At 39.0% G+C, this 9,832-nt stretch overlaps 1 protein-coding gene across 1 annotated transcript; it reads left to right on the forward strand.

Annotated features, from left to right (window-relative positions):
* The first annotated feature begins 65 nt into the window (after window positions 1-65).
* On the forward strand, window positions 66-9,741 carry grinaa (glutamate receptor, ionotropic, N-methyl D-aspartate-associated protein 1a (glutamate binding)). Its single transcript, XM_055054061.1, has 7 exons — window positions 66-366; window positions 5,081-5,415; window positions 5,982-6,097; window positions 6,195-6,395; window positions 6,501-6,629; window positions 6,783-6,926; window positions 8,103-9,741. The coding sequence occupies exons 2-7, from the start codon at window positions 5,112-5,114 to the stop codon at window positions 8,250-8,252; spliced, it is 1,044 nt and encodes a 347-aa protein (XP_054910036.1). The 5' UTR covers window positions 66-366; window positions 5,081-5,111; the 3' UTR covers window positions 8,253-9,741.
* The last annotated feature ends 91 nt before the right edge of the window (window positions 9,742-9,832 follow it).

Raw genomic sequence — 9,832 nt, forward strand, 5'->3', positions numbered from 1 at the left:
CGTTATATCAGCAAGCTTACGTTGCTGATAATAAACCACGTGACTGGAACGGTGTCCTGGTCTTTCTGGAGCTTTCTGTTGAAACGTTTTGCTTGTGCGGATTTTATTTGACCTCGCCGTTTTCTCTAAATAACCACACGACCTCGTTACGAATACAGATGCCACCGCGTCATTGAGTCCGTGACATTTTCATCAGTTTCTGCGTTATAAGCGGTGATTCCCGGTAGGCACGTGACCGCCCGGCGCGGTGTCGTCAGCGGCCCTGGCCCCGCTTCGCTCGCTCAGTCGGATTCCAGAGATCCAGGCCGAGGGACGAAGCTGAACGGAGTTCGTTTCAACAGTTGCTCCCAAGTAAATACCCTAAAGGTAAGCCTTTTTTTGCGTGGGTGGGAGAGATTTTAGGTCACATTATATTTTTAGGACATTTTCTTGTTTACTGTTTCCGTTCGCGCAAAGCAAATATGTTATGAAAACGACGACCCCCTTTGCTCATTCTGGGAAGCCGTTACAGGTTCACCCTGCGTCCCAAATGTCTACGGACAAAAAAAAAAAAAACGAAATTTCGGGGGGAGAAAAAACGTAACGGCTGTCTTTATATGTATGTGCAGCACATAATGAGTGTGTTTTGTCTTAAAACCAGCCGGTATCAATGCAGTATGAACACAGGTGGTGTGGGCATGTAACCGTGTTAATGACAGCGCATCTAAACATGGCGAGCTGTGTTCTGTGTCGTTGCGGATTTCTGTCCCAGGCGCTGACTTTAACGGTCCTCCTGGTCAGTTGAACGGTAATCCCGGGGATGATATGGCCACAGATGGAGGCAGTGTCGCATTTTTGTGCGCAGTTGAGGCCTACAGGAGATGGATTTACATTCTGCAAACGCGAGCAGGACCGTGTCAACGTTTCTGTTTTGGTTTGCAGCAACTCCCAGCCGTCACAAAGATGGCATTACATCTGCGGTCTCCCTACTGGCAGAGGCCTGTTTTTTATTATTACACATAGATATTGTATCTAGAGCTTTTCAGAATTTGCCTGCATAAGCAAATTCAAATGATTTACTCAATATATTTGCTGTGATCAGTTTTGTGGCACTTGATTAGCAGTTCTGCTGATTGAATTTTGGATTTGTATCATGCCTTTTGTGTTGTGAATTGGACATTGAGGGAAATATTTAAGTACTAATGAACTGGTAAGCAATTTAGTAAGGATTAATTACTGTAGGATTACTTTTGGCTTACTATTAAAAAGACAAGACTAGCACTGACTTGCCATTTGCATGTGAGTGTTTTGATTGCTAGTTAAAGTACCTTGGTTGCTTATTGTCTAAAACAAGTGAGTAATTCCTCTGGGGAAACAGTTTTTATGTGAAAGGCACATTCACATAGACTTTCATATCTCTAAATGTAACATTTCATTTATATTTATTATTTTTGGCTATAGTTCATCAAGCAGAAGGGAACAAAGGTGAAGCTATTTTTTTTTTTTTTTTGCACCAATCTCTGTTTTGGTGGTTCTATGGGTTTAATCTGTTGAAATAGCGCTCACTGTTTTAAATTGTTGAAAAAGAAAAACAGAAAAAAGAAAGCAAAACAACAACAAAAATCATTTTATTTCATACATAATTTAAGGATCATACCCCAACATAAATTAATTTTGTCTCTTCAAGTATTCTATAGAAAATAATTTAGTGTTGCAAAAACCTGATTCTGTTAGTGTTCAAGTGACTGCATTTCCTGGTTTGGTCAGCCCACTTGTGTTATGTGAAACTAAAATAGCATGACCATCAGATCATGGGGAGACGTCATATGAGGTTCTCAGCACTGAAATTATATTTGCTTTAACTTGGTCTCAATATTGGCATATTAGGTTTTGCTTGGGAAGTTGCACCCATTGACCAAGCCAAAATGATCATACTCTCATAAAACCAGCTTGTAAATGTGGGAAAAAATACAACTTTGTCATGTTTTTAAATCAACTTTGTTGACGGTTTGCTGTCATAAAGGTCTACGCCTGTTAAGCTGCAGCCATCTGATGCAACGTTAGGTGGCTATAATGCTGGCTATAATCTTGGCATGATAACAGTGGCTGCTGACACAGCCTGGCACAATAACAGCATCTTCCTTCCCCCACTACTGCACTGGCCTATAGAGAAGAAGCACGGCCATGGAGGCAGTTATCTTCTACGTTGTTGATCACTTAAAGACTGGTGAACATAAATTGTAATTACACAGAGAGTTGTCGTGGCAGTTCTGCAGTTTTAAAAGCTTAAGAAAACACATCCTTTATTCCACCTCTCAGATGTTACCAAACAAAACGTACAAAGTGAGTCAGCTATCATGTGACAATGAAACAGCATTTTACATTTTGTTTCATCAACAACTCAAGCTCCAATGACTGCATTTTTATGTTCGTCAGAAAAGCTAGTGCAACTAATTTCCATGTTGGCCCGACTACTTTGGATGAATGCCTGTGGCTACAGCACTTCACGCTTTTCCCTATTGTGGGTAAACATGCTGTGCTTACCCATAGCATGTTTTCTGTAGTGTAGCTGAGGTATTGTGCTCACCTAATTGTGTTAACCTAGCTCTCTGACTGGCCTACTGAATCCGTCCCTTTAACCCAATTCCTTTAGCGATGGCTATCAGCGGCGGCCCAGCATGGTGGCTTTGTGTTTACTCACAGCATCGTGGCGTCTCTAAGAGGATTTATTATCTCACATAACTTTATTAAAGCAGGTTAAACCTTCACTATAAAATATCTACTGTATTCTCAGTGACCTATAAGAGGTCACTATAAAATGTCTACTGTATTTTCAGTGACCTCTTCCCACTAGTGGAAGTGAAACCTTTGTGGTTAGGGAAATTGGCCTTCCAGTCTGAGGCCACAGACTGTCTCTACTCTTAACCGAATTATCTTGGCTTCATGCATGTTCATAATTTAACACTATTTTTTGTTAACATTTTTATTTGTTACATCAAGTACTTACATAATAATAGCAGATCTATCTTTGCATCATGTAAGAAAGAACATTTTGTTTTTGAAACCTCAGCGGACAAAGCTGTTTGAACTGAAGTTGGAATCATACTGGAGTCACTGTGTTGTTTGTGTCATTTTCTCAGAACTGTGTGTAGCATCTATTTGGATGAGGAAATCTGTGAAACGTGTAGATAAAATTGTCCTTAAAAAGACACAGTGTACAAATCTACTTACTAAAGTTGATTTTTATTTTTAAGTTGTTGCTGCTTGGTTTAAAAGCACAAGATTTGCTAATTATTTCTTTGAATGAGGGTAACGTCAAAGCAAACCAGGTTATTCTGTCACCGATCTTGTTTTCCTTTTAAAAAGTTCTAAATATTACATTGCCACTCATTGTCATTGTCTTTTTTTTGTTGCTGTTATAGCTTGTGTATTATAATTTATATAATATGTAATAATAATAAGTAGTATTCATGTTAATTACATGTGAATAATTAAACAAGTTTACTGTTGATTTTTGAACAGGTGGGTTTTTAGTCTCGATTTAAATGGACTCAGTGTTTTGGCCGTTTTACAGTTTTCTGGAAGTTTGTTCCAGATTTGCGGTGCATAGAGGCTGAATGTTGCTTCTCCACTTTTTGTTTGGACCTCAGAGGTCTGGAAAGTTGATACAACAATAACAGATCTTAAACATATTGAGGTGCGAAGCCATTCTGTGATTTATGAACTAACAGAATTATTTTGAAGCGTTTTCTCTGAGCTACAGGGAGCCAGTGTAAGGATTGACTCTTAAATGCATTCAATGGACATTGAACAGGGAGGAGATCTTCGGGTGTGCACCACATGATTACTTTACTGCTCTACTTGACGCTTATCTGATGATTGATTGATCAACAGTTTCAAGAAAACTGCGTTTCTTTGTGAATTGTATGTCACTGCATTTCCATTGTTGTCTGTGGAGCGACTTAGCTCATTAAAAGCAGAACGTGATCTCAAATGACTTTATTGCTATGTGTCAGCATGAAGCACAGCCGGCCTTTGTTTTGTTTGAAGCTTTGTACTGTGCTGTCCCTGTGGTGCATGCATCCACAGACAGAGATCATCAGGACGGGCTCTGGAGTCCAAATGCATTTGCCAAGGCAAAATGGAGCAGTGTTGCATAACACACATTTAATTCTGTGTGGCCTAAAGGGGAGGGGCAGGACAGCGTGAGGGCAACCTGTAAACAGGGATTTTAGTCCTCTGATCTAAGGCTAAACGAATATTGCCTTGTGTGATTATAAAATAAGATTGGACAGGGATTGATGCATCAGCTGGCCAATAAGTTGCACTTTTAATTTAATATATTTCAGCCTTCTACCATATCTTAGCTTATTCAGCCAATAATGAGTAGATGCATCTGGAGCTCAGTGTTTCTGGCTGAGATGCTGTAGATGTTCAGCCTGTTGCTCTGTTTTGAAACATTAGCAAGCCTTCAATCAGCTTTTACTTACTGAACAATGAGTTTGCACCTGCATCTGTTCCTGAAAATGCCATGACTCACGAGGCTGTAGAGGAAGTAGTGCAAATCAGCAAACATGTCATTATTTATGGTAAAAAGCCAGTGCCTGTAATGAAAGAGGGAGACATTTTAGTATTCTCCAAATGTTTTAAGATATCAAGTGTGTGCCGCCAGTTCTGCAGCCAGATCCTTCAGCCTGTTTAAATAGAATTTAATTTTGTATATATTTATTCAAAAACGTGGTGATAAAAATGACTTAATGCTTCAAATGTTGATGTTTAACATTTTCATGCGTTGGTTACTTTTGCTTTGTAATCTTTTTAACAAATGAGAGCATTGTTTGTAGCAGTTGCCCAAATCTTTAAAAAGCCTCATTGCTGATTTTGATATTCTATATAAGCGGTTAAATGTAGTAGTATAATCACTAAGTTGTCCACAGTGGGGGTGTTCTCTCTCTTCAGATTAGAGAATCACATTAAAGTTGTCCAAACATCTGCGTTGTAAATGTTTTCTTTTAAACCTTAATCCATTGCACCTACTGCATTTTGATGAATGCCAGCTTTGATACATATTTATTGTGCGACTGTGCCTTTCTGTTTACAGATTGTGGCAGTAGAGAGTAATTACCTGAACCATGTCCCAGGACAAAAGTCGATTCCCAATTATGGGTGAGAGCAACCCGCTTCACAACAACATTTACGGCCCGCCTCAACAAGGATTCGGTATGCCTCCCCCCAACTACAGCCAGGGTCCAGGGGGACCTTACCCACCACCTGCTGGCTATGGACAGCCTGGCTTCGCCCAACCAGGTCCAGTCTTTGCCCCTGGCCCCTACCCCCAAATGCCCTATCCCCAGATGCCCTATCCACAGGGTCCATACGATCAGGGGCCGTATCAGCATGGACCCGGACAGCCTGCTTTTCATGGTGACTCAATGGGTGAGTTTTCTTACAAAAATTCTGTAGAGAGTAATGTTGTTTGTCTTTTTATCCTTTAATCTGTCTATCTACCTCCTTATAATCTGTGGTTTGAAATTTAGCCTCACTCAAACTTTTGAATATTTGAAAATATCTGAAAATGTATAGAAACCCTAAATAAGTTCCATATGGGCTGATTAATTTGCTGTTCATTCCACGAAGATTTAATAAAATATATATTTTATTTCATTTTATAGGACGAAAGGACGACATAAGCTTATTTATAGATCCTACATATTACCATATCCATACTTATATATTTTACACTTAGGTCATATTTAAATTACTTACCATATCAATATTATAATAAATTTTATATCTTTTATGGTTATATTTGTACTTTGAATAGACAACAAATAAACAATTTCCACTTCCAAATGCAACATCACTACTGCCAATAACAATATTAGCAAATAGCTAGTAGACTTATTTTCAACATCAGCTGAAATATTTGTTGTTCCGTTTATTCAAAGATGATTAATAATCCAGCCTGTGTATGCAAAATCTCACCTCTACATAATTATTAGCACCTGCAGGCAGCCCTGGTTATCACGGTGATGTTCCTCCTTCTTACTATGACAACGAAGAATTTGCCGGATCTGGCTTTGAGGACAAAAACATCCGACAAGCCTTCATCAGAAAAGTGAGTCAAATATTTCACGGAAATAACCCCCCCCCAAAAAAAAAACAACAACTGCACACTTCAGCTCCTAAATTTCATCTTTTTATTTTCCCATCAGGTCTTTTCTGTTCTCACAGTGCAGCTCATGGTCACCTGCGGTTTTGTTTCCGTCTTCACGTTTGTCGATGATGCTAAGTTGTTTGTGCAACGCAACCGGTGGACGTATTATGTGTCCTACGCAGTCTTCTTCGTGTCTCTGATCACCATCAGCTGCTGTGGGGATTTCCGCCGCAAGCACCCCTGGAACTTGGTTGCTTTGGTAAAGTCATCGCCTGAAATTTCAACGAGATGAATAAACAAATCCATGACCTCTGACACTTAAATGGAATCTTCAAAAACTTTTGTTTTTGTGTTGTTGTTTTAGTCCATCTTGACATTGAGCATGTCCTACATGGTGGGCATGATCGCCAGCTTCTACAACACAGAGACGGTCATCATAGCCGTTGGCATTACGACGGTGGTCTGCTTCACTGTTGTTCTCTTCTCACTGCAGGTCAGCACTTATCATTTTGTTTCCTATTTGTGCTATAATTAGAACAAAAGTTTACATTTTCTTTGATTAGTTTTCACTCCAATCAAAGTTTTACAAATTAGGAATATTTGGGGGGTTTATTTTTCTAAATGTTCTTTTTTTTTCTTATCACAGAGCAAGTATGACTTCACTTCCTGTCGGGGCGTTCTCTTTGTGTGCCTGATTGTGCTGCTGGTCTTTTCGATTCTCTGCATCTTCATCCGCAACAAGATCTTGGACTTGGTTTACGCCTCCCTGGGGGCTCTGCTGTTCACCTGCGTAAGTTTAGGCCAACATAAAATGATAATGCCATAAGTTTAAGCTTCTTTTGGGACTCTTGTGCAACATAGCTGGTTCAAATTTGGGAAATAAATATAGAGGTAACAGGATATTTTATGAGTAGATCTTTGCCAGGTAATTTTTCTAATTTAGCTCCATTTGAATTATGGTTGTATAATGTTTGCTTAAATTAAAACAGCTCTTGAACTTGCTGTGCATTCAACTCTTCCTCTGAATGAAGGGCATAGTATTGGTGATATCTCTATTTACATAAAAGAAGAGATGTGGTCAAACAGAAAGGGGCAATACTTTATGAATCTCTTGAGCTTTTCTTATTTGTCTTGTTAAAAAACCTCCAATGTACCTTTTTTTTTTGTGAAAAACCAACACTGTAATTGTGATGCTGAATCGTTTTGCACGTAAAAACGTACACTTTCGTGCATTTAGACTTAATCCCACAGATAGATAGATGGATAAGTTCACATAGTCCTCTTCCCCGGTGATTGTTTTTAATGTTTTCAGAAAAACATTAAAAAGTGTTTTTTTGTTTTGTTTTTTAAAGATCACAGGGGAACAGCTGGAAAATTATCAGCAGAAGTCCAAGTGCTCTCCCTGGGATTAGGTTTCTCTGCTTGCAAAGCCAAGCGTATTTATCCTCCCGACTGGGGCCAGATTCAAATAGTTTTCCTTCATCTTTAAACTAAGAGCTTTATTTTATATTGTGACAATTGTTTCTTAGCTTAATCTTCACAGTAGTCCTGTGTGCAAAGATGAGTGTTTTGGTTTTCACCAGCAGACTGATAGGATTGCCTTGCTTTGACTCTGAATTGTAAACTGCTATAAAATGCATAAAGAAACAGGGTATCTGTGAAACAAGACCTTATCCATAAATGTACCAGGTTTTCATCTAGAAGAAGCTTGTGTTTTAACAGTTTTTGCTTTGTCCTTTCCCCTCTCTGTTTCTTGGATGCGTCATAAAACTCGAAAAACTGTCAAGGACTTTAGAAAATGCAAAAGATTAGATTCTAACACAAAATTTAAATGGTGCCTGAAGAATATCTCTGCGCACCGTGTTTCTCTAAAGAACCAAAACATCTTAATAGATATTTTAGAGTTTCTCATCTCTCATTCCTTTTGAAAAGAACAAAACTAACATCTTTATTTGCCTTTTTGCAGTTTTTGGCTGTTGACACCCAGCTTCTTTTGGGCAACAAGCAGCTTGCTCTCAGTCCAGAGGAGTACATCTTTGCCTCACTCAACCTTTACACTGACATCATCAACATTTTCCTCTACATCCTGGCCATCGTGGGGCGCTCTCGTGAATGAACCTGCACCTTCAGGGGAGCAGCATCAAGATGGAGAATGCCTCTCTTTGTTGTAAAACGTTGCTTACCTGTGCTTTTCTCTCTGTCTCATCTGACTTCTCCTCAACTGTTCCCTGCACCTACCTGTCACTTGAATTCACACAACGTTCTGTTTTCAAATGAAGAGTTTGTCATAAAATTCAACTGAGTGAGGACCCTTTTTATTTCCTCTAATAAATTTCGCTGCAAATGGAAAAACCCCACAATGACACTTCATCTTTCCTCTTCTACTAACACATTCAGCTGTGTCTCAATCACCCAGCTGCCTACTTCCAGTAGGACAGGCCACATAGAGCGTCACACATGCTGGGCCGCGGGTGCTTGGCACTTAGCTTCGTCTTGCTGCAGAGCTTAAACTGAGAAAAGAGGGGAAACTAATACTACTGATGCAGAACCAGCTTTGCCTGAATATAGAAGACAGTTTTAGAAATAATTCTTACTCCAATCAGCCTGTTTTCATAAACTTGTCACCTTTCTTTCAGCCTGTGTGATTAAATTGTGCATGGCTAAATCGGAAATACACGCAAAGATGCAGTGTGATGTCAGGAGTCAGTGGAGGAGAGCCTCTGTCTTGCTTGTCACAGCTATAAATAGTGCAGTGTTTTACTGTTTATGATACCAGTATACTCCTCCTCCACCCACTACCACCACCCTTTTCCTACCTCTGATAGGCATGCTGGAGCGTATGTATAGAAGTGTTGCTACAGGGGCGGGGGATATAATGCTCAGTGACTAACATTCTTGAAGAAAATTAGCATAAACCTTTACATTATTTTGTAAATGGTGGTCAAATTATAAAAAAACAACCTTTTGCTGAAAAAGAATGTATGTAATGAGACAAAAAAAAAGTTTGTGTGCAATCTCTGTATTTGCACTTGTCTTTTTCTCCTTGTGTTGGTAAATTCCTTTTAAGTGAATTTTGATTTGTCTCACTGCTGATTATTAAATCTGATACTGGTAAAACTTTGAAGTAAATTCATACGAGAAATGAAGGAACTTAGAACCGATCTGAGGTCCTTAAAGGTTTTGTAAACTCTCCAGTAATGTGAACTGAGCAGAGAAAATGCACTAATAGCCAAATAATCTAATTGAAACATGCAACAAATTTGAAGGGTGTGTAAGTTAATTTTTTGTTTTGTTTTGTTTTATTTATACCTACTGCATGATCCTGTCCACATTCGCACGTGCTGACAATTTACAGTGCAGCTGTTCTTGTTTTGAAAGAGACACTTATTTAAAGACCTTGTTAGATTATTGTTTCTTTTCGTTTTAATGTTTGTGTCAGATTAACATGTATGTGTACATAGGGCAACTCGGTGTTTTGATGTGTATAAAGTAGGTAAATCAGGCTACCTGGGTCTGTTTGCATTGTATATTTGCATCAAAATGAAGGTGAACTGAAATTCCTGAACACAGCTGTCTGCTTTCCATTAAAATAGATACAATGGGAATGTGTTGAGTGTTCATTAAGGGTTAGGTTTTATTTGTCTACCTGGATTTTACTTTGCTTTTTAACCTCTGGGCATTAGCTGGTCTTTCAAG

The sequence above is a fragment of the Poeciliopsis prolifica genome, unplaced genomic scaffold (genome assembly GCF_027474105.1).
Source record: "Poeciliopsis prolifica strain line A6 unplaced genomic scaffold, Auburn_PproV2 SCAFFOLD038, whole genome shotgun sequence".
Classification (NCBI taxonomy): Eukaryota; Metazoa; Chordata; class Actinopteri; order Cyprinodontiformes; family Poeciliidae; genus Poeciliopsis; species Poeciliopsis prolifica.